Raw genomic sequence first — 25,828 nt, forward strand, 5'->3', positions numbered from 1 at the left:
TAGGCAAATTTCAATGGGTCCAGGTCCTTGCTGAGGCAGGAGTTCAGTCTGGTCATGACCAACCTCTCAAAGCATTTCATCACTGTAGATGTGATTGCTACTGGGCGATAGTCATTAATGCAGCCCACATTATTCTTCTTAGGCACTGGTACGATTGTTGCCTTTTTGAAGCAAGTGGGAACTTCCACCCGTAGCTGTGAGAGATTGACTGTATAACTCCTGTTCTCAATATTATTTATTTACTTATTATTTGCATGATATGTCCTCTTTTGCAACCTGATTTTGTCAGTCTTTGTTTGTGTCTAATTTTTCATAAATATTATTGTATTTCTTTATCTTGCTGTGAATGCCTGCAAGAAAATGGAAATCAAGGTAGTATATGGTGACATATACATACTTTTCCTCCAAGACGATTGCAACCTTGTGGTTTGAAGTCTGCAGGCCTAAATGACCTGGAAAGCTATGTTGTCTGGAGTCAGGGCCTTGTGCTTTGGCTTGTGGTAGGGTCACCCATGCCAAATAGGGCAAAGGGTAGAGGCCAGATTAAGAGTGGTCCACCGGTGCTCCAGGTTCAGGGGTTCCTCTCAAGGCTAACAACCCCTGACTGGTCAAACAAAATTGTTATGGAAACAGCAATATATACAGACAGAGATGGATGTCCTTCATTGTTACCCTAAACACCAGTGAGCAGGAAATAAATATAAATACTTTGACAATAAATTTGCTTTGAATTATCCACATAAGGCATGCTGTCTAGTCCAGGCAGCATACTGGTAAATCTCCAAAACCTCCAGCCCACGTAATTCAAGAAGGTTGGGAAAATCCATTCACCCTAACTGCCTTTGACAAAGGTGCATATCTATATCATGATATCCCTCAATGACTTTCAGGCCTGAGTTGTTACATAAAATTGCTGGTGATTTTAAAATATAAATATGTTTTACAGAGTCATTACTTGCATGAACACCACTCATAAAGATATATCTCGCTGCTTACAAAGAAACCTCACATCTACTGCAATGTAAAGTGTGTCTGCTAGTCTGATAACAGCTCGTAGGTGGTTTTTGTGATTGGTGTGGAGATTTGAGTGAAGGTGAGGGTGAACCTATTGTGATAGCAGAGCTCTGAATCCATGGAAACCTGGGGCATCTGTTTACAGTAACCCTCCAAAAGCAGCATAGTGTAGCAGTTAGTGTAATGTTTCACAGCGCCGGTGACCTGGGTTCAATTCTTGCTGCTGTCTGTGAGGAGTCTGCATGTTCTTGGAGTGACAGTATGGGGTTCCTTTGGGCGCTCCAGTTTCCTCTCACTTTCCAAAGCTGCATGGGTTACTAGGTTGATTGGTCACATGGCTGTAATCGGGCTGGAATGCTCATTACTCTGCTGTGTCTCCAGATAAAAACATAAATTAATTCACAACCTTGCATTCATGTCATGATATGCAAAAAGCAGGTCAATAACTTTAAATTCCTTGGCATTATCTGTCCTGGGACCAGCACATAAGCATTATCAGCAAAGCACCTCTGCTTTTGCTGAAGTTTGTGTAGATTTAGAATGTCATTTAAAATAGACAAACCTCTGTAGATGCACAGTGGAGAGTGCCTAACTGGTCACATCATGGCTAGGTATGGAAACACCAATGCCCAGGAATAGAAGAGACTACAGTCCATCACAGGCAAAGCCCTCCCCACCACTGAGCACATTTACACGGAGTGCTGCTGTCACGCATCATCAGAGATTCCCACTTCTCACTACTACCATCGGGCAGGAACATTCAAGAACAGTTATTACCCCTCAACCGTCAGGCTCCTGAACTGGCATGGATAACTTCACTCACTCCAACACTGAACTGACTCCACTGCTGTAGACTCACTCTCAAGAACTGTACAGCTCATGTTCTCAGCATTTATTTTTATTTGCACAGTTTGCCTTTTTTTGCACATTGGTTGTCTTTGTTTAAGTATAGTTCACTTTCATAAATTTTATTGCAGTTCTTTATTTTCCTGTAAATGTCTGCAAGAAAATGAATCTCGAAGTAGTATATGGTAGCAATTATGTACTAATAAATTTACTTTGAACTTTGAAATCCCAGATTTCACCCTCAGTTTTCCCCATTCTCTCACCCTCCACTCCCTCCATTTTTCCAAACTTCAACAGTTTACTCCCTCTCCCCCCCCCCCCCCCCACAAGGATCCTTCCTGACCTGCTGAGTGCCTCCAGTATTTTGTGTGTGTTGCCCTGGATTTCCAGCATCTGCAGAATCTCTTGTGTTTTTCACCTCTCCTCTTGTATGTTCTTTATCTCTTTTTCCTCCCCTCCTCTCCTATTCTCTCTCATTCTTTCCCTTTCCTCTGCCCTTCTGAGTTGTACACCACCAGAATCAGTACAGAATCAGTACCAGAATCAGTACAGAATCAGGTTTAGTATCCCTGGCATTTGTTGTCTTTGTGCCAGCAGTACAATTTAATACATAATAATTTAAAAAATGTGAATTACAGTAAGTAATGAGGTTGTGTTCATGGCTTCAATGTCCATTCTAAAATTGGATGAAAGAGGAGAAGAAGCTGTTCCTGAATCATTGAATGCGTGGCTTCAGGTCTCTCAATCTCCTCCCTGACGGTAGCAATGAGAACAAGGCATGACCTGGGTGATGGGAGTTCTTCATGATGGATGCCATTTTTTTTTGAGGCATCGCTCCTTGAAGATGTCCTGGATGCTGGTGAGGCGAGTGTCCATGATGGAGCTGACTGAATTTACAACTTCCGGCAGCTTTTTCTGATCCTGTGCAGTAGCCTTCCCCCCTCTCCATACCAGATGGTGATGCAGCCAGTTAGAATGCTTTCCATGGTACATCTGTAGAAATTTGTGTGGCTCTGGTAACATACCAAGTCTCCTCAAACTCCTAATGAAATATAACCACTGTTGTACCTTCTTTGTAGTTATATCGATGTGTTAGGTCCAGGATAGCTTTTTAGAGATGTTGACACCCAGCAAAAAGCATGCAAACAGCCCTTCATCCCAGCTGGTCCCTGCTTACCAATATGCCCATCCAAACTCATTGCATTTGTCTACATTTGGCCCATAATCCCTCTAAGTCTTTCCTATCCATCTACACATCAAAATGCTTTTGCAATTTTGTTAATGTACTTGCTTCAACCACTGACATTCTTCTAATTCAAAAAGTTGCTCCCCAGGTCCTCAATATATGTCCCCACTCACCTTTAGTTCCCTTTAGTTCTTGAATCCCCAACCCTGGGGAAAGGACCATGTACATTCACCTCATGATTTCATGCATGTCTATAAAAGGCGTATAATTAAAAACAAGTTAAAGAATCCCCTCCTTCTATGATCCAATGAAAAAGTTCCCACCTTCTCAACCTCGATCCACAAGAGTCCCTCGAGTCCCAGCTGCATCCTCATAATTCTCCTCTTTTCCAGCTATCTTCCCTATAGCAAAAACAGGAAATTTATTATTAAAGTATGTGTATGTCACTATATACCCTGACATTCATTTTCTTGCAGGCATTCACAGTAGAACAAAGAAACTCTAGAATCAATGAATAACAACACACAAATAAAGACAGACAAACAACTAATTGCGAAAGACAAACTGTGCAAATACAAAAAACACATAACAATAATAATTATAATACAAATTATATTACTGCAATTATAAATTTTACTACATATTATATTATGAACAATCCATAACAACTATCTGGATATATTATTACAGGATGAACAAGCAAGAACAACTTGCTTAATTGATATCACCATTCCAAACACACAGAACTTGCAGAATTCAGTAAGTGAAAAACAATGGAATATGCTGAATTAAAAGAGGAAATTGAAAGACTATGGAGCCTGAACAAGGTACAAATTGTCCCAATAGTAATATCTACAACTGGTATTATCCCAAAGGCACTACACAATTGCTTTAAACGATTAGGCCTACACAGTAATATCTATGCAAATCTTAGAAACATAGAAAACCTACAGCACAAGACAGGCCCTTCGACTCACAAAGCTGGGCCAAACATGTACTTACTTTAGAAATTACCTAGGGTTACCCATAGCCCTCTATTTTTCTAAGCTCCATGTACCTAACCAAGAGTGTCTTAAAACACCCTATCATATCTGCCTCCACCACCATCACCGGCAGCCCATTCCACACATTCACCACTCTCTGCGTAAAAACTTACCCCTGACACCCCCTCTGTACTTACTTCCAAGCATCTTAAAACTGTGCCCTCTCGTGTTAGCCATTTCAGCCCTGGGAAAAAGCCTCTGACTATCCACATGAACAATGCTTCTCATCGTTTTATACACCTCTATCAGATCACCTTTCATCCTCCGTCACTCCAAGGAGAAAAGGCCAAGTTCTTCTGAAAACAACAATACTAAACACCACTCAAATAGTCCACAAGTTCCTAGCAATTGAGAAATGAGTGTGCTTGGCTGTACCCGTACCCCAGGCTTTGAGCTGAGAAAATATAAACAATGCAACAATAGTAATAAGTATATTGTGTGACCAAATTGAACTCAATACTCCAGATGTGGCCTCAGCAACATAAGAGTCATAGAACACTACAACGCAGAAACAGGCCTTTCAGCCCATCTAGGCTGTGCTGGCTGGCCTTCTGCCTTGTACCATCTACCTGCAGCTGAAACTCCTAGTTCTATTCTCACCCAAACTGAGGGTGAAACTGTCTTGCCCAGTGCAAGATAACATTCCAACTTCTATACTAAATACACTGATTGATGAAGGCTATTGTTCCAAAGGCCTTTTTCACCACTCTATCTATGTGCGATGACACTTTCAGGGAGCCATGTAATTATATTTCTCTATTCCTTTCTTCTGCAACATTCCCTTGTTCACTGCTTTTCTGCTTTTCTCTCCCTCTTTCTCATTTACCGCTCCTTTCTCCTTCTCTGCATTCCTGCATTCATCTTAGACCTTAAGACATAGGAGCAGAATTGGGCCATTTAGCCCATTGAGTCTGCTCTGCTGATCTATTTTCTCTCTCAACCCCATTCTCCTGACTTCTCCCTGTAACCTTTAACACCCTGACTAATCAACAGCCATCAAACACTCCTCATATGTTAACCATTTCATTCCTGGGATCATTCTCGTGAACTTCCTCTGGACCCTCTCAATGCCAGCACATCCTTTCCCAGATAAGGGCCCAGAACGGCTCATAATACTCCAAGTGCGGTCTGACCAATGCCTGATAAAGCCTCAGCATTACGTCCTTGCTGCCTGGTAGCGTAGTGGTTAACACAATGCTTTACAGTACCAGCGACCCAGGTTCAATTTACACTGCTGTCTGTAAGGAGTTTGTACATTTGCCCAAGACCACATAGGTTTCCTCCAGGTGCCCTGGTTTCCTCCCGTAATCCCAAGATGTACCAGTTGGTAGGTTGATTGGTCATTGTAAATTGTCCCATGATTAAGTTAGGGTTAAATCGGGAGTTGCTGGGTGGTGCAGCTGAAGAGCTGGGAAGGTTTATTCTATGCTGAATCTCAATAAATAAATAATTAAAATCAGAAAGGGCAGGCACAGTCTTTTTGCCAGGTAAAGGGAGCCAAAAACTAGAAGGAACACACACAAAATGCTGGAGGAACTCAGCTACAACCTACAGTGTCACATTGGGTACGAAACACGCAGAAGGAAAACAAACAATCACAATTTGATCAAAGTGAAAACAGAAAGCTTTTCATTTTCAGTAGCGTATCAGAAATGTGTCTATGTTTTGGAGCACGGACCAGGTTATCAGAAACTAACAGGAGCATAAATGATTAAAAGTGCCAATGAATTACAATTATGAAAGCAAACAAACAGTGACACATTGATGGGTGATTAATAAAGCAGCTGTTTACAGTTTCTGTAAAAGAGCTCATTACATTAAGTGAACCAACCAGTCACCTTACACAATGGCCCTTATTACTGGTATATTGTGCCCCATAATCACTGTAATATCAAAGAATAATAGCATGTAATCTGTTTGGATTTCCTTATCAAGTTTAAATCTACTAGTCTGTGCCTATTCAGGCTAAGAATGGCCACAGATCAAACCACATACAATGTTAAAACTTGCCTGACATTCTCATTTTTATAAAGTGCAAGGATGGAAAGTGTATTTTCATCCTCTCTCTCTGTCCCTCTCCCGCTCTCTCTCTCTCTCTCTCTCTCTCTGTTTTTTTTTCTGTCTCTCTGTTTCTCAGTCTCTGTCTGTCTGTCTCTCCCTCTCTCCCTCTGTCTTTCTCTTTCTCTTTCACTCTCTCCCTCTTTCTCTCCATTTCACACACACACATTCATGCACACTTTCACATACTCTGACACACACAATGGCTCACAGACTCACACATGCACACCCTTACACACTAGTTCTCTTACACACTCACACTACACTCTGACACACATACACTCACACATTCGTACTCTATCACACACATACTCTCACACACATTTACACACACACTTTCCTCTTTAACACACGCACGCACATTCACACACTTTCTCCTCTCTCTCACCCTCAATACAGGTGATGGGACACTGACTCGAGGGCCAGTTGTCTTGTCATTACCGTGTGCAGCCCTATGCTGGACAAGGAAGTGGGAAAGCTTGCCATCATGGAGTTCATTTTCAAACCACTGCATGATAGGAAAGGCCTCAGCACAATGCACAAACAGATCTCACAAAGTGTGATGATAGTCATCACATTGTGATAACCATGATTAAACAATTGATTATTGGTCCAAATTCATGGCTAACTTGCCTGCCATCATGAAAGAACATAGACCACAGAAGAGTACAACACAGGCTCTTCGACCCATGATGTTTGGCCAAACTAATTATGCTACTAAACATCAAATCCCTTTTGTCTGCACAAGGTCCATGTTTCTCCATATCAGGAAGATGTGACCAAAGATGGTCTTACCTAGAATACTATGTGAGGTGGAGACTTTTAAGAAAGATCTTTTCCAATGTCAGAGCGATGAACTTCAGGGATACATTAAAGGGCAGTGTAGGTGGAGTGCAGAGGGCTTGGGGAAGGAGGGTTGGGAAGCAGGAATCACAGAGTGAAAGCAGGGGTAACAGGCCCTTTGGCCCATTGAGTCTGTGCCAGCCATCAAGCAACTATTTACACTAATCTGTTCCAATAGTCTATTAACATCTGTTCTTGAGTCTGGTAGTGCTGTACACACGTCCAGGGCAGAAAATACAGAAGTCTGAAAGCAAGCTGTCGTAAAACTATTGAATGGAGTCCTAGTTTGATAAAATGGACTCTTGACATCAATCAACCTTGTTATAGCCCTTGCACCTTATTATCTGTCTGCACTGTTCTTTCTCTGTATTTGTAACACTTTATTCTGCATTCTGTTTTTGTTTTACCTTGTACTACCTCAATTATCCATTGTAATGAATTAATCTGTGCGGATGGGATGCAAGACAAGTGACAATAATAAACCAATTGTCCAGTTTACCTACGCTAATCCCGCATACGCACCAACTCTCCACAGATTCTACCAGCCATTTACATACTAGGAACAATTTACAACAGCCAATTAACTTACCAATCCACATGTCCTTGTGATTTGGGTGGAAATCAGAGCACCTGGGGGAAACCTGTCCTGGATGCATCATATAGATGTATTTGCAAAGAAAACACAACAGCACCTCTACTTCCTCAGGAGCCTGCGGAGATTCGGCATGTCATCAGAAATCTTGGCAAATTTCTGTAGATGTGTGGGGGAAGTGTATTGACTGGCTACATTATGGCCTGGTATGGGAACACCAATGCCTTTGAGCGTAAAATCCCTGAAAAGATAATGGATTCAACCCAGTACATCATGGGTAAAGCCCTCCCAATCACTGAGCACATCTACATGAAATGTTGCTGTAGAAAAGCAGCATCCATCATCAAAGATCCTCAACACCCAGGCCATGCTCTTTTCTCGCTGCTGCCATCAGGTAGAAGCTACAGGTGCCTCAGGACTCACACCACCAGGTTCAAGAACAGTTACTAACCCTCAACCATCAGGCTCTTGAACAAAGGGGGATAAATACACTCATTCTATTTCTAGTGTTCTCACAACCAATGGTCTCACTTCAAGGACTACATATCTTGTTATTTCATGCTCTCGTTATTTATTCCTATTTATTTATATTTGTATTTGCACAGTTTGGTGTTCATTGATCCTGTTTACAGTTACTTTTCTATAGATTTGCCAAGTATGCCTGCAAGAAGAAGAAGCTCAGGGTTGTATGTAGTGACATGTATGTAGTCTGATAATAAATTTTACTTTGAAACACAATGGTCATGCCAACGTGCCAACTCCACACAGAGGTCAAGATTGAACCAGGATCTCTCGTGTTCTGAGTAGAGAGCTGTGTAGATAAGGCCACATTATGGGTGAATAGGAAATAGTGTAAACTGGCACACCAGAGTTTTAGATTGGAGACTGACCAAAGGATTCCTAGAACAATTGAATATGAAACTAACATATGCTTGATAAAGGATTTCAAGCAGATTATTAAAAGACTTCCAAAATAATTGAGGCTGCTTTCTCTGAGAGCTTGTACAGAGTAACAAACTCTACAGAACTCTATCATCTAGAGTGTGCATCATACCTGTCTGCCTTCCCGAAATGGACCCCTTCGTATTAACACACACAAAATGATGGAGGATCTAAAGGGTGTCAGCCTGAAACGTCGAGTGTTCATTCCCCCCGATAGATGACGCCTGACTGCTGAGTTCCTCCAGCGTTTTGTGTGTGTTGCTCTGGATTTTCAGTATCTGCAGAATCTCTTGTCTTTATTTCCTCAGATGATTTTGTTTATGGGAAATATAAACCCGTATGTTTAATTGAAATTTCTTTTTGAGTAGGTAACTAAGCATATCGATTTGCTATTGCTCTGCCCAATTTCCCAGCAGTGTATCTGTATCATGTTATAGACTTAAAAAGTCTTAACATGCCAGTGATAATGAACCTAATTCTGATTCTGAAACTTGGGTAGAGAGCCTAGGCCAACTACTGACAGACCCGATATATCCATATCCTTGTTGTACAGATTTATGTATTTCTAAAAAACCACAAGCTTTGAAAGTTGCTGTTGCAGTTATTAGAATCGCAAAGACAGATGCTTACGTATCCAATACCGAGCGGGCTTTATTAAGACAACCTCCTGTAAAGGTATGTTTTCCAAATGCAAAACCTACAATTAGCAAACTTCATTCCAGGAGTGGTGTCTGAGTACAAAGCTTATCACCGTCAGTGTAAGCCTAGAGCTGGGGAACAATGTTATTCCAGTTCTAAGCAGATGAAAGGTGATACACGGAATTAATTTCAGAAAAGTCCATGCAAGCAGTTCTGGACTATGCAGCGGCATTAATTGATGTATTTTGATTTCTGTGGTGCTTTGATAATGAAGTCTCTCTTTTGTAAAAAGAGAAAAGGAAAGGTTATAAATGCTGTGCCTCACAAAGGTGCTTCTTTCGCATTGTTTAGTACCTGGCTGTGACAAATACACTCAATGGCCATTTTATTAGGTACCTATTGTAATTATTATTACTGTAAAAATTATCTCAGCATCACATCACAAATTTTACATTTACGCTTAGTAGCCACTTTATACGTACCTTTATAAATACCACTTTACAGTATTTGGTACCACCAGTGTCTAATAGATAGAAACATAGAAACGCAGAAAACCTACAGCACAATACAGGCCCTTTAGCCCACAAAGCTGTGCTGAACAAGACCTTACCTTAGAAATTACCTGAGGTTACCCATAGCCCTCTATATTTCTAAGCTCCATGTACCTGTCCAGGAGTCTCTTAAAAGACCCTATCGTATCCGCCTCCACCACCGTCGCTGGCAGCCCATTCCACGCACTCATCCCTCTCTGCGTAAAAAACTTACCCCTGGCATCTCCTCTGTACCTACTTCTAAGCACCTTGAAACTGTGCCCTTTCGTGCTAGCCATTTCAACCCTGGGAAAAAGCCTCTGACTATCCACACAATCAATGCCTCTCATCATCTTATACACCTCTATCAGGTCACCTCTCATCCTCCGTCGCTCCAAGGAGAAAAGGCCAAGTTAGCGCAACCTATTCTGATAAGACATGCTCCCCAATCCAGGCAACATCCTTGTAAATCTCCTCTCTACCCTTTTCCTTGATTTCCACATCCTTCCTGTAGTGAGGTGACCAGAACTGAGCACAGTACTCCAAGTGGGGTCTGACCAGGGTCCTATATAGCTGCAACATTACCTCTCAGCTCTTAAACTCAATCCCACGATTGATGAAGGCCAATGCATCGTATGCCTTCTTAACCATAGAGTCAACCTGCGCAGATGCTTTGAGCGTCCTATGGACTTGGACCCCAAGATCCCTCTGATCCTCCACACTGCCAAGAGTCTTACCATTAATACTGTATTCTGCCATCATATTTGACCTACCAAAATGAATGACCACACATATCTCGGTTGAACTCCATCTGCCAATTCTCAGCCCAGTTTTGCATCCTATCAATGTCCCACTGTAACCTCTGACAGCCCTCACTATCCACAACACCCCCAACCTTTGTGTCATCAGCAAATTTACTAACCCATCCCTCCACTTCCTCATCCAGGTCATTTATAAAAATCACAAAGAGTAGGGGTCCCAGGACAGATCCCTGAGAAACACCACTGGTCACCAGCCTCCATGCAGAATATGACCCATCTACAATCACTCTTTGCCTTCTGTGGGCAAGCCCGTTCTGGATCCACAAAGCAATGTCCCCTTGGATCCCATGCCTCCTTACTTTATCTAAACATCTCAACAGAAAACTTGCATTTACATTCAGTAGCCACTTTATATGTACCTTCTACAGCTAATAAAGTGGCTGCTCAGTGTATGCTTGTGGTCTTCTGCTGTTGTAGCCCTTCCACTTCAAAGTTCGACATGTTCTGCATTCAGAGATGCTCTTCTGAACACCACTCTTGTAATGCGTGGTTATTTGAGTTACTGTTGCCTTCCTGTCAGCTTGAACCAGCCTGGCCATTCTCCTCCAGCCTCCCTCATTTACAAGATGTTTTCATCCACAGAATTGCTGCTCATTGGGTGTTTTTTTTCTTTTGATTTTCACACCATTGTTTGTAAACTCTAGAGACTATTGTGGATGAAATTCCCAAGAATCAGCAGTTTCTGAGATACTCAAACCACCCCATCTGACACCAGCAATCATTCCATGGTTAAGGTCACTTAGAACACAATTCTTCTCTATTCTGATGTTTAGTCTGAACAACAACTAAACCTCTTGACCATGTCTGCATGCTTTCATGCATTGAGTTGCTGCCATATGATTGGTTGATTAGATATCTGCATTAATGAGCAGGTGTAGCTAATGACATGGCCACTGGGTATAAATTAAACAACTGTAAGGAAGCCAAAGGTGCCCAGGTACTCTTAGTGCCTAAGTGAGTAACATCCTCACCTATAGTCATACAGCAGTACAGAAGAGAAACAGACAATGATCTGTAAAACTTCACATCTTTCAAACAACAATCTCCATAGATGTTTTTTGTTGACATGGATCTGGCCAGTGTTTGTGAGGGACCTGGTTTGTCGTGCCCCTGAGATGGTTAGTCCACTGCCAATCCCGGCTGGAGTCAGAGAGCCAAAGAGAGCTACAGCACAGAAATAGGTCCTTCGGCCTGCGTGCTTATCTAAACTTCTCTTAAGTGTTGAAATCAAACCCGAATCCACCACTTCTGCTGGCAGCTCATTCCACACTCTCAGCACCCTCTAACTGAAGAAGTTTCCACTCAGGTTCCCCTTAAATACTTCACAGTTCACCCTTTAACCTATGACCTCTAGTTCTAGTCTCACCCAACCTCAGTGTAAAAAATCCTGACGAAGGGTCTCGGCCCGAAACGTCGACAGTGCTTCTCTCTATAGATGCTGCCTGGCCTGCTGTGTTCCATCAGCATTTTGTGTGTGCTGCTTGAATTTCCAGCATCTGCAGATTTCCTCGTGTTTGCTTTGTAAAAAGTCTGCTTGCATTTATCCTATCTATACCCCTCATAATTTTGTATACTGCCATCAAATCTCCCTTCATTCTCCTAGGCTCCAAGGACTACAGTCCTAAGCCATTCAACCTTTACCTACAACTCATGTGCTCAAGTCATATAACATAGAATATTGAACAGTACAGCACCATACAGACCCTTCAGCCCACAATGTTGTGCTGAACTTTTAACCTACCCTGCAGTCAATCAAACCCTTTCTTCCCACATAGCCTTCATTTTTCTATAATCCATGTGCCTATCTAAGAGTTTCTTAAATACCCCTAATGTAACTTTCTCTACCACCACCCCTGGTATACCCATGACTCTCTGTGTAAAAAATCTACCTTTGACATCCCTCCTATACTTTCCTTCAATCACCTTAAAATTATCACCATCATTATTATGTGTCATGCTGTCTTTAACCATGTTTGTTCTTGGCAAATTTTTCCACAGAAGTGATTTGCCATTGTCTTCTTCTGAGCAGTGACTTTACGAGAAGGGTGACCCCAGCCATTAGCAATACTCTTCAGCTATTTCTGCCTGGAATCAGTAGTTGTATAACCAGGACTGCTGGTATGTAGCAGCCTCTCATACAAACATCCACCACCTGCTCCATAGCTTCATGTGACCCTGAACGGAAACGCTAAGTAGGTGCTACTTCTTGCCCAAGGGTAACCTGCAGGCTAACAGAAGGAAGGAACACCTTACTCTTCCTTTCATGCAGACGTATCTCCACCCCTCATATTAGCCATTTTCACTCTGGGAAAAAGGCTCTAGCTGTCCACTCCATCAATGCCTCTTATTATCTTGAACATTGCTAACAAGTCACTCTCATTCTCCTTTGTTCAAAAGAGGAAAGCCCTAGCTTACTCAACCTGTCTTCATAAAGACATGCTCTCTAATCCAGGGAGCATGCTGGTAAACCTCCTCTGCACCCTCTCTAAAGCTACTACATTCTTCCTGTAATGAGGTGACCAGAACTGAACACAATACAATTTGCTTGGTAACATTGAAGGATCTATGGGTGTGGATCCCAATATCCCAAGTCTGGCAACATACTTGTAAGTTTTGTCTGTTCTCTTTCTGGTAGGGTCTTCTACTTCCTCCTCTAAATGCTGTGAATTTAAATCCTACTCTAACCCTCTATGAATAGAAGCCTCGGGTGTAGTAAATGGTCAGCATGGCAGGGTTGGGCAGAAGGGCCTGTTTCTGTGACTCATTAAAGGTGTGGCTTCAGAAGTTATGTTACATTGAATCTCCAGGTAGACATAGTATTTCCAATATTGAGCAAACCCTGAGACTGACACCAATACATCGTACATTGAAAAAGGCAAACCCTCCAGATCTGGATGATGAGTTTAGCACGTGCATGTTGAAACATTGCACTAACAACATGACCTAAGGATGTGCAATGGGGTGGGGCAGCCTGCAAGTGATGCCACAACGCCCACGGTTCTTGGCAGAGCACAATAAAACACAACACAGCAAGTAACTAACAACAAAAGCAAGACCAAGCCCCTTTCCTCCCTGAACATCAACGTTTCTACTTTTCCTCCCCCGTCACTTCTCTCTTTTTCCATTCCTCATTCTAGTTCCCCTCTTACACCTTCTCTTCTCCACACCTGCCCAACACTTTCCTCCAGTGACCCTCCTCCTTCTCTTTCTCCCATGGTCCATTGTCCTCTCCTATCAGATTCTTTATTTCTTCCACGTATCACTTCCCAGCTTCTTACTTCATTCCCCACCCACCCACCTTCTACCTCACATGTTCTCACCTCACCTGCTAGCTTGTACTCCTTCCCCTACCCCCACCTTCCTATTCTGCCTCCCCACTCCATCTTCCTTTCCAGTTCTGATGAAGGGTCTCAGCCCAAAACATCAATTGTTCATTCCCCTTCATAGATGCTGCCTGACCTGCTGAGTTCCTCCAGCATTTTGTGTGTGTTACAACTGATAATATTTGTCACGAGGGCTTGACGAGAAGAAATTAAGAGTGTTAGGCCGGTCACAGTCCTTGAGCAATGAACCTCCCTTCATTTCCCACCCTGCTGCCTCTTTTGTCTGGCTAATTTCCCACCGGAGTCACTCAGCATTCTAACCCAGGGTTGTCGAGCATCTTGGCTTGTAATCTTATTTTAACTGAGCTTGGAACATCTGCAATAAATCCACGAGGATTTGCAAGCAAAGACAGAAAGATAAAAACTAGCCGGGTGAACAGATAAGGTTGCCGGCCTCTGGAACAAAAAAAAGCTTCTTATTATTGAAAGAGATGGAGTCAGTGACTCTCAATTGATTGCAAACTGTTTGATAGTCCTTTGCCAGCTGTCTCCAAACTGAGAACAGGGGGTGGTGAGGGGGAGGGGAATTACATTTAAAATAGAGAGTCAACTGAACAGGACTCAATTAAAAAAAACACAGACCTTTGGGAAACTGTGCAGTTATTCCTCTTTTTTTTTAAAGGGGTATACTTTAAGACTATAAGACATAGAAGAGAATTAGACCATCCTTCCCAATGAGTCTTCTCCACTATTCCATCATGGCCGATTTATTATCCCTTTCAATCCCGCTCTCCTGCCTTCTCCCTGTAACCTTTGACGCCCTGACTAATCAAGAACCTATCAACCTCCATTTTAAATGTACCCAATAACTTGGCCTCCGCAGCCGCCTGTGGCGATGAATTCCACAGATTCACCACTCTTGAGCTAAAGAAATTCCTCCTCATCTCTGATCTAAAGGAGTGTCTTTCAATTCTGAGGTTGTGCCGTCTGGTGCTAGAGACCCCCACTACAGGAGACATTCACTCTAACCGTTTAACAACTCACTGCTTTAACATGTTAGGCACCACTCTCCCTTCCCCACTGTATTTAATGTTTCCAGGTTTAGAGAATGTTTCAAAGCAAAGATAATTTTTTCAAGAAGAAGGTAATTCTAATTCCTCAAAACTTCTGTCCTGATGAAGAATCTCACCAGGAAACACTGTTTATTCCTTTCCACAGATACTGGCTGACCTGCTGAGTTCCTCCAGCATTTTGTGTGTCATTGTGTTGCTCTGAATATTCAGTAAGTCTTTTGTGTTGTAGATAACTCTGGGTGCCATGATAGAGCAGCGTTAGTATGATCCTCCCTGGAGAAAGCATGGATTTTCTCTGGGTGCTCTGGCTTCCTCCCACAGTCCAGAGCCATACCAGATAGGTTAATTGGTCATTTTAAATTGTCCTGCACCGTTAGGCTAGGGTTAAATTGTGGTTGTTGGGAATTTCTGGGTGGAGTGGCTTGAAGGGCTGGAAAGGCCAATTCCATGTTGTATCTCTAAATAAATAAGAATGAATACAATAATAACTCCAGGTATCATTACAGAGAGAAAGAACGTTGGTCTAATTGGGATAGGCGACGGTTAGTTAGAAGGTAATAGATTAAGGACAATAAGCAACACGCACAAAATTCCGGAGGAACTCAGCAGCACCTACAGAAAAAATAAACAGTCGATGAGATAGAGAGAGAGAGTGGGAGAGACAGGGAGGGAGAGGGAGAGAGAGGGAGGGGGGGAGAGAGAGGGGGGGGGAGAGAGAGAGGGGGGGAGAGAGTAAATAAACCACAAAATTAAATATATTGTGCAACTAAAAGGAATAGTGGGGTAACCCTAACCCTAATGCTTGGTCTGTTCAGAAATGGAGCATTCTGAAATCTGATGGTAGAGGGGATGAAGCTGCTCCTAAAACATTGAATGTGTGTCATTGGGCTCCTGACCGTCCTCCCTGATGGTTGTAATGAGAAGAGGGCATGTCCTGGGCGATGGGGGTCCTTACGATAGATGCCGCCTTTTTAAGGCACTGCTTTGTGAAGATGTCCTCAATGGTGAGGAGGCTAGTGCCCGTGATGGAGCTGACTGAGTCTAAAAGCTTCTGCGGCCTCTTGTGATCCTGTGCATTGGAGCCTCCATACCAGGAAGTGATGCAACCAGTCAGAATGGTCTCCACTGTACATCTGTGAAAATCAGGAAGAGTTTTTGGTGATGCAGCAAATCTCTCAAACTCCAAATGAAGTACAGCCACCAGCATGGCTTCTTCATGATTGCATCAATGTGTGGGCCCAAGACAGATCCTCTGAGGTCTTAACATCCAGGAACCTGAAGCTTGTCACCCTTTCCACCAATGAGGACTAATGCATGTTCTCCAGATTTCCCCTTCCTGAAGTTCAGGATAGGACTAGAAGATAAACATTGGGAGGCAATCAGTTAGAAAAGCTACAAAGTTAGGCATTAAGATTAAGAACAAACATCGCAAACCAGCAAGGTAGAAAGCTAATACTAAGAGCTGATAAGCTAGGAGACAATATAGGATACCATAAGGATTGGAAGTGAATAGAATAGAGAAATGAAGGAATATGGAGTTACTCGAATATGTAGCCAATTTTATGTTGAGCCAAAATATGGGACATAAAGGATGGGGAATCAATAAGACGAAGATCCAGGATACTGAGCCAATAGGATAGGGAGCCAATAGAATAGGGAGCCAATAAGATAGGGAGCCAATAGGATAAGGAGCCAATAGGGTAGGGCTAATATGATAGATAGCCAGTAGGATAGGGAGCTGATGGGCCTGGCTCCATGCTGTGTAACTCTATGACACTATAAAAGCATTGATTTGGATATCCATATCATGGGAAAAAAGATTTTTGCCTTTCTACAGTCATCTACTTTTCCAATCTTCAACTAACTGCAGGGTTAATTATGGCTGAGATTGATGACTGAGTGATTAAAACAGCTAATGCTGTGTTCTGTCCTCCCCCTCCCTTTTCCTCACCCCCCCTCTCCCTCACCCCCTTCTCCCTTGCCCCCTCTCCCTCTGTTTCTTCCACTCTCCCTCCGTCTCTCCATCTCCATCTCTACTTCCATGTCTCTCTCCCTTTCTCCCTCCTTCTCCCTCTCTCTATCTCTGATTTCTCTTTCTTCCTCTATGTCCCCGCTCTCTTCTCAATCTCATTCTCTATCCCTCTCTATCTCTCTCTCTCTCTGCCTCTGTCTCTCTCTTTCTTTTTCTCTCCCCCTCTCTCTTTATCGCAGTGAACTTTCTGGAGAAGTATTGCATCTTTAATCAAGAGGACTTGGCATTGTACAAGAAGAAGTTCCAGGAGGTAGGCATTAAAAAGCATATTGTTATGGATGGGTTTGCTCTCCTCACATGGCTGCAGACCAGTATCCTACAAAAATATCAACAGTTCGAACTTGAGTACATTCAGGTCTACAGTAGGAACTCACATTTACAAAGTCCCTTCAACATCCCAGGATACTTTTTAGTGACATAACCAAGAGATTTGACAGCTAAGGAGATACAAGTCGAAATGACCAATAGGGCGTGTTACTGAAACATACAGTAGTTCCATGGTGGATGAAAGGGAATTTCGAGATGATGGAGAAGTACAGTGAGGGAATTTCACACATTGGCGCCACGGTAGGGTAGTGGTTAGTGTGACACTATTGCAGCTCAGAGTGTGGAGTTCAGAGTTCAATCCCAGTATCTTCGGCAAAGAGTTTGTAGCTCTTCTGTATGGAATGCAAGGGTTTCTTCTGAGTGCTCCAGTGTCCTTCCACAGTCCACAGATGTACTGGTTAGTAGTTTAGTTGTTTGTTGTAAATTATCCTGTGATTAGGTTAGGGTTAAAGTGGTGGGTTGATAGATAGTGCTGGTCAAAGAGCCGAAGGGACTGTTCCAATCTGTATCCCTAAATAAATTAGAGCCTCCATAGCCAAAGACACCACACTTGGTGGTTCTGGAGAGTGTACAAGGAAGATCTACCAGGATGTTGTCTGGGATGGAGTGTTTCAGTTATGATGAGCAATCAGAGGGTTCACATCTTCAGCCACTTGCTCATCACCATGTGACTTAATCGGGGATGTAAGAGTGGATTCCCTTCATGGAGAATGCATGTGTATGACTTTGTTTAACATGGTGAGACTGATGCACGGACAGCCACCACACAGTCCTTGACAGATCGGAGTCAGGGTCCAGTGACGTGGAACGCAACACAGCTAGGGACACTTCACTGCCATTGTGGTATATTATCATCCCCTGCCAGCTCCACTGTTGAGGTCTTGGTTGGATTGCTGTTTGTCTGGAACTTACCCCTAGACTCTACCACCATGGGTGACCCTATCAGAACTAAGCTCCAGAAGGCTTTGCACTTGGAATCTCAGGAACTCACAAGCCTCTCCACCATGACAAGGTGATGATCTTGGAGAATGATCCAATACAAAATATGGACTCTCAACAACTTGTATAGTTCTTGATTAAAGCTTTAAGAGCAGGGACCGAGATGGGGAAATGGGAGTAACCTAAGGTCCGTCTCCGGTTAACATTGATATGACAGGCAAAACGGCCTCTCTATTTGCAATAAACTTCTACATGAAATAGTTTCAAAGAGGCAAAAGGAGCATATGGCCATTTGGTCCATTGGATCTGCTCTGCCATTCCATTATGGCTGATGTACTATCCCACTTTACATCATTCTCTTTCTTTCTCCCCATAACCTTTAATTGAGAACCTATCAACCTCCTTCTTTAAATATACCCAATGACATGGCTTCCATAGCTGTCTGTGGCAATGAATTCCACAGATTCAGCACCCACTGGCTAAGGAAATTCCTTCTCATCTTTGTGGGATGCCACGGTAGCGTAGTAGTTAGTGCGACACTAGTACAGCTTGGTGCATCAGAGTTCAGAGTTCAATTCTGGTGCCCACTGTAAGCAAGTTTGTACATTCCTCACTGTGTGTGCATGGGTTTCTTCCAGGTCCTCTGGTTTCCTCCCATAGTCCAAAGATGTACCAGTTAGTAGGTTAATTGATCTTTGTCAATTGTCCTGTGATTAGGCTGGGGTTAAACCATGGGCAGCTGGGTGGCATGGCTGGAAGGGCCTGGTCCACACTGAATCTCTATACGAAGGGACATCCTTCTACTCTGTCTGTGCCCTCTGATCCTAGACACTCCCACTACAGGAAACATCCTCTCCACGTCCACTCAATCTAGGTCTTTCAGAAGGAATGGTTCAGATGAACAACAAATGTACAGCAGAATGGGTGTAGTCAGGATTGTGGGACTGGGTTTAGGAGATGTTGGGCAGGTTAGGACTAGATTCACTGGAGAAGAGCACAGTGAGAAGTGATCTTACAGAGGTCTATAAAATCATGAGGGGCACAAAGTACGGTAAATGCTCAGTCTTTTCCCTTGGGTTGGGAACTGGGGGCACAGGTTTAAGGTGTGAGGGGAAAGATTTAAAGGGAGCAGGAGGGACAACTTCTTCAGGCAGAATGTGGTGGGTGTATGGAATAAGGCAGAGGAGGTTAGGCATGCACATTAACAATGTTTAAAAGACACTCGGGCAGGTAAATGGATAGGAAATCATAAACACAAGATGCTGGAAACCTACAGCTTATATCCTTACTGCCCATTATGCTGCTGGCATTTAAGCCAGCAATGAAGGTCCTCCATCTCAGTCTGTTCACACCATCATGCACAGACGTAGAAGGATTCCCCATTGCTGTTTCTGTAACAACTTTTTGACCAGTCAGGGTTGCTAGCCCTGTGCTGAACCCCCAAACCTGGAGGACCGGTGGACCACTCTTAGTCTGGCCTCTACCCTTTGACCTGTCTGGCATGGGTGACCCAACCAAAAGCCAAAGCACAAGACCCTGATTCCAGCCAACATAGCTCTCCGGGTCATTGAGGGAGAAAAGCTTCCAAATCTTGGAGGGAAGATCTCGAGCAACACACATCAAATGCTGGAGGAACTCAGCAGGCCAGACAGCATCCATAGAGAGGAATAAATAAGAAGGATCTCAAACTGAAGTGCCGACTCTTTATTTCTCTTCACGACTGCTGCCCGACCTGCTGAGTTCCTCCAGTGTTTTGTGTTTTTACATGGATTTGGAGGGAGATGGGTCAAACATGCTTTGATGGCATCTTGGTCAGCATGGACCACTTGGGCAGAAGGGGCTGAGGGAGAGAGGAACAGCAGAAAACGTTGATAGAGATGGGCTCATCTGGTTTGTAAATAGCTATATAGCTGCCCAGGGTGAATTCTGTGTCTTTCTCTCACTTAACTGGATGTAATTAAACTCAATGTAGCCCCTGTCTTGCATACTGTGTAGAATACCTGGGTCTGTTCTTTGTGCTTGGTTCAAACTCCTTAATGTCAGCTCTTTGTCTCTTCCCAATTGCTTTTCAGGTGGATAACAACAATGATGGCTACTTATCCTGTGCAGAGCTAGTTACAGCTTTGAAAGAAATGGTTCCATTGGGAGCACTCACTGATTCGGAGGAAATTTATATTTACAGGGTAATTGCAATAAGACAGCTGCTAAGAGGCATTCTGTTTTTGTAAGTACACGGTCCTTCACCCCACACTCCCACTCCTTCGCTCAGTCCCATTATGCAGAGTCGTACTTTCCAAGACCCTACCTGGGGCTGCTTCACATTGGGGGTGAGGGTGCGCTTTTGTCTTCTGCCCACTAACAGGCAGGTGCTGTGGGTCACCGGGTCAACACACATTTAAGGAAGAACGTCATTCAAGCCATTTATAGCGAATGGCAACTGAACCAGAGTAAGCTCAATGATGTAATGTTACAGCACAATCTTCACCCTTGCCATGCAGGAGGCTGCTAAACTAAGACCACATGGTATTGCAGGACAGATACTACCATGGACAGATGATTGGCTGGCTGGGAGGGGGCATAGAATAGGAATAAAGGGGGCCTTTTCTGGTTGGCTGCTGGTGACTAGTAGTGTTGTACAGGGCTCAGTGTTGGGGCCATTTCTTTTTGCATTATATGTTAGTGATTTGGATGATGCAGTTGATGGTTTTGTGGCCAACTTTGTGGATGATACAAAAATAGGTGGAGGGGCAGGTAGTGTTGAGGACACAGAAGGTTTGCCCATGGACTTAGACAGGTTAGGAGAATGAGCAAAGAGGTGTAGACAGAAGTTAATGTAGGAAAGTGTAAGGTCAGGCAGTCTGGTAGAAGCAATAAAGGTATTAACTATTTTTAAAATGAGTAATTTTTTAAAAAAACAGACATACAAAGCAAATGGGGATTCCTCATGCATAATTCTGTAAAGTTTAATTTGCAGGTTGAGTCGGTGGTAATGAATGGAATGTTAGCATTCATTTCAAGAGGACTAGAATATAAAAGGAAAGTTGTAAGGCTGAGGCTTTATACAGCAATAGTCAGACTGCACCTGGAGTATGGTGAGCAGTTTTGTGGCTTCGGTGAGGGTCCAGGAGAGGTTCACGAAAATACCCGGGAATGACAGTGAGGAGTGATTGATGGCTCTGGGCCTGTACTCACTGGAGTTTAGAAGGATGAGGGGAAAACTCATTGAAACCTATTGAACATTAAGAGGCCTAGATAGGGTGGATGTGGAGAATATGTTTCCTACAGTGGGGGAGTCTAGGACCAGGGGGCACAGCCTCAGAATAGAAGTATGTCCCTTTAGAATGGAGATGAGGAGGAATTTCTTTAGCTAGGGGATGGTGAATCTGTGGTGTTCATTACCCAGGCTGCTGTGGGGGCCAAGTCATTAGATATATTTTTATGTGCTGGTTGATAAGTTCTTGATTAGTCAGGGCATTAAAGTTTATGGAGAGAAAACAGGTGAATGGAGGGTGAAATGGAAATTAAATCCACCATAAGTGCCAGTTTCAGCGGAGCAATTTGAAGACCATGTTGTTTGTGAGTTGATTATAAGCATATCGGCCAGTTCCTTTCCATAGACACTACCTGACTTGCGGAGTTCATCCAGAATTTTATGTCTGTTGCGAAGCATATAAGTATTCAGCAGGACACTGGGGTAGAACTGTCCATCTTTAGGAATGGGACCTCCAAGAGGACCACAACCTTGGGTTTGGAGACTTACGTGCCTCAATGACCTGGAGAGCTATGTTTGCTGGAGTCAGAGTTTTGTGCTTTGGCTCTTGGTAGGGTCACCCTTGCCAAACAGGTTAAAGGGTACAGGCCAGATGAAGAGTGGTCCACCAGTCCTCCAGGTTCAGAGGTTCAGCTCAGGGCTAACGATCCCGACTGGACAAACAAGACTTACAGAAAGAGCAATGAAGAATCCTTCTACATTTGAGTGTGACGCTATTCCTGGGTCTGCACCTGAGACTTGCATGACCGACAGCAGTGAAAACCGAGCTACTGACATGATAAAGGAAGCCCTGAACACCACCGGAGATAGAGGACCTTCACTGCAGCCCTAAACGCCAGCAGCGGTTCAGACCTAATATATCCTTTGACACATACGTCATCTGAAAGATAGGACTTCCCTCAATGCTACATTGACAAATATGTAGACCAGGGATTCCCAACCTTTTTTATGCCGTGGACCTCTACCATTAACCAAAAGGTCCATGAACCCCAGGTTGGGGTTAAGTCTTCAAGGGGGGACAGGATTTTTCTGGATTTAAAAACTATCATTGGTTTTAGATAGACCATGGAGATACGACACAGAAACAAGCCCTTCAAGTGAAGTTTAATGACGTGTGCAGAGGTAAGGTAAGGAACAGGCACAGGGAAAAACTTCACAACAACATCACAGGCATGTAGGTACAAACATCACACGGAAGTTCACACCAACCATCAATATTAATTTACACTAATCACAGATTAATCCCTGCAGCTATATTAACCTATGATTCTGATTCTAATTCCTGTCACAAGTTCTCCTTGAGTATGGTGGTACATGCCATCAGGCATTTGTATCTTCTGTCTGATGCAGAGGGGAGAAGAGAGAATGTCTGAGATGATTGTACTGGCTGCTTTACTGAGGCAATGAGAAGTGTAGACAGTCTAGTCATAGAGTCATAGAAACGTACAGCACAGAACGGGAGTATCTCTCCTCTCCATCACTTTAGTTTTATCTGGGTTGGTTTTAAAAATCTCTTCCAATGATCAGCCCCCAGCAAACCCACCTTGGAATGTTTTGGTCTCAGGCTGCATCTTCCCTATCACACGTTTGGCCTGATTTGTCCGGTATACAGTTGAGTTATTGACTGCTGTGTTTCGTGTTCCAAAGATTATACCATAACTTGGTCAGTCAGCCAAGCTGCAGTCGGGAAATTGAACCTGGCTTTGTTTGGCCATTATACACCACACCAACCTTGTGATTATTCTTCAACAGCACTTCACAAAAGAAACAAAAAAACTTCCTATTCTCCAACAGACACACACGCACCTGAACTTTTTAAAATGAACTCTATGTGCAACTTCAATAGCATTGGGAATGTGCAATGGAACGTGTAATTAGCTTTAATGGTTGCTAATTTCTTATGCAATGGTGGTTGCCCGCTGTATCTGAGATGACAGGAAACGTACAGGAGAGTATGGAAAAGCTGTTGTACTGGGGCTGTCACAGTGAGTGCCGGCAATGTCTGAACCCATGTGTGGAGGAACAGCAGAGTCCCATGTAGGGACAGAAACAAGAGGTTATACATGGGATTCCCAACAGGACGTTGGTGGCACAACCGAGCAACACTGTGAGGCAAATCATTTTCAACACAAGGACCTCGCAACGAGCACTAAACAGGGGTCTGCATTAAATAATCTTAGAATGCAGAAAACCCGTGCCAGTCACAACTAACTTGACAAGAATAAAAAGAAAGGACAAGGGATTAATGACTCTAGTTAAGACAATAATTTGTAAATGCGGGTGCTGGAGAAACCTAGAACCTGCTGCAGAGGCCCACAAGGCTTATGGCAGGGGCAGCTCCGCTCTCTTGACCTCGGAAGTCTGGGTCCAGTAGTATGAGTAACCATCACAACTGGGGTCCTGCTTGGTTGCTGCGGATGCCAATGACTTCTTCTGTGCCTTGTCATGCCCTTCGCTCTCCATGGAGCGCTGTAGAACCACCTTCCTGGCCATTGGATCTCACTGTAGATCCCATCCGCCCAGTCCGCCAGAGCTGCCTTTGTATGCTAGGACAGACGAGTTCCTGTCTTACCAGGATATGAGGGCTACCCTCACCTGGTTACCCCACCTGTCAAAGCGGTGCACTGGGGAGTGGCTGCTGTCACACACTAAAGCTACTTGGAGGCACACGTAAGAGCTGAGTGTCTGGTGGGGACCAAAGTTGAGTGAGTTGCCCCAAATTGTACATGACAAGCCCCTTCACTAGAGGTGCTGCCCCTCCCTGGACACTCCATACACCCAGTTTCTTATTCAGTACCTAAAGGAAAAACCTGCCTTTCATTGAGATAGCTGCTAATTTTATAATCCCTTTCACTTTTCTCGATAAAGTGTCCCTGTGATATCAGGTGGAAGATAATCTAGAATACTCTCCAATCACCTCAACTGGGAAAGCTACCGGGACACAAGAAGTTCACCTCCTTTACTCGGTGCAGTGGCGCAGTTGATTGAACTGCCTCCCTCACGGTGACAGAGTCTTGGATTCAGGTTCTGTCTGTGTGGAGTTTGCACATTCTCCCTCTGATCATTTGGGGTTTTCCTGCTGGCCCAGTTTAAAGATTAAGTATTAGTTTATTTGCCACGTGTACTCCGAAACATACAGTGAAATGTGCCATTTGCGTTCAAATCAAATCAGCAAGGATGGTCCAGGAGGCAGCCCGCAAGTGTCACCACACTTCTGTCACCAACTTAGCATGTCCACAGCTAATTAACCTTTACTAACCAGTACATATTTGGAGTGTGGGGGGTAACTGGAGCACCTGGAGGAAACTCACGGTTACGGGCAGAACATACAAACTCCTTACAGACAGCGGCGGGAATTAAACCCTGATCTTACAGATGGCACTGCAAACCATTTGTGTTAACCGCTACGCTATCATGCTGCTCTCTGTGTGCCAAAGACTTGTAGGTTAGCTGGGCATGGCAAATTGACCCTGGTGTGTATGTGGGTGGGTGTATGTGGAACCCAGAGAGACAATGAAAATGAAAAACTGGCATTAGTGCCAAAGTGTGTTTGATGGCTGACAGGGACTCAATGGGCAGAAGGGCCTGTTTGCGTGCTTAGACCATTAGATATAGGACCTTCATTGGATCATACGCCCCATCAAGTTGCACACACTTAATGTTTTAGGAAGAGCTTCTCCCCCCCCCCCCCCCACCCCCCCCCACCGTCAGAATTCTGAACAGATAATCAACCCAGGAACAACACCTCACTATTTTTAGCTCCCATTTTGACTACTTATTTAATTTTATATATATATTCTTATTGTAATTTATAGTTTTTTAAATATATTGCATTCCACTGCTGCCACAAAACAACAAATTTCATGATGTATGCCTGCGATATCACAATAATACAGTGAATGGCTCCACCATTTTGTTGTAGCTGATTTAGACAGACTTTGTTGTAGAAACGGCAACCAGAAATTAATCATAAGAATGCCAAAAGTACATTGTTGGCTCAGCCGAGCAACACTTTGAGACTTAACATTCTCAAAACTAGGACTCCACAATTAGTGCTAATTGGGCGTCTGCTTAAGTAATGCAAGTAACACAGAATCCCTGAGTTTATCAAGATAAATTTAACTAATTTAAGCAGAAAGCACCAGGAGACCGCATTACAAAGAGCGAGTAGCTGAGAAAAAACACAACGAACTCTCATTATACAACTATTAACCAATTCAGGCGCCCTTAAAAACCTTGGAGCTCAATGTTCTCTGGCTCCTCACACAAGCCCAAGGAACTAACTACAGGCTGGCCTTGCCATTGACATCTCTTTGTAGCTTTCAACTTTAAAATCTCCTCTAATCTTG

At 43.5% G+C, this 25,828-nt stretch overlaps 1 protein-coding gene across 14 annotated transcripts in view; it reads left to right on the plus strand.

Annotated features, from left to right (window-relative positions):
- Nucleotides 1-25,828, plus strand: part of LOC140734969 (uncharacterized) — a 192,345-nt gene that overhangs the window by 114,584 nt on the left and 51,933 nt on the right. For 12 of the 14 annotated variants that reach the window (XR_012100649.1, XR_012100648.1, XR_012100650.1 and 9 more), the window contains 3 exons: nt 17,122-17,192; nt 20,281-20,391; nt 22,538-22,606. Coding sequence is in view for 11 of the 14 variants with exons in the window: in XM_073059730.1 (XP_072915831.1) it covers nt 17,122-17,192; nt 20,281-20,391; nt 22,538-22,606 (251 nt within the window). In the remaining 3 variants the exon portion in view is untranslated. The remainder of the gene's footprint in view (nt 1-17,121; nt 17,193-20,280; nt 20,392-22,537; nt 22,607-25,828) is intronic. The other 2 variants (XM_073059738.1, XM_073059729.1) reach the window with 2 other exon arrangements.

Source organism: Hemitrygon akajei, chromosome 10 (assembly GCF_048418815.1).
Source record: "Hemitrygon akajei chromosome 10, sHemAka1.3, whole genome shotgun sequence".
In the NCBI taxonomy this organism is placed as follows: domain Eukaryota; kingdom Metazoa; phylum Chordata; class Chondrichthyes; order Myliobatiformes; family Dasyatidae; genus Hemitrygon; species Hemitrygon akajei.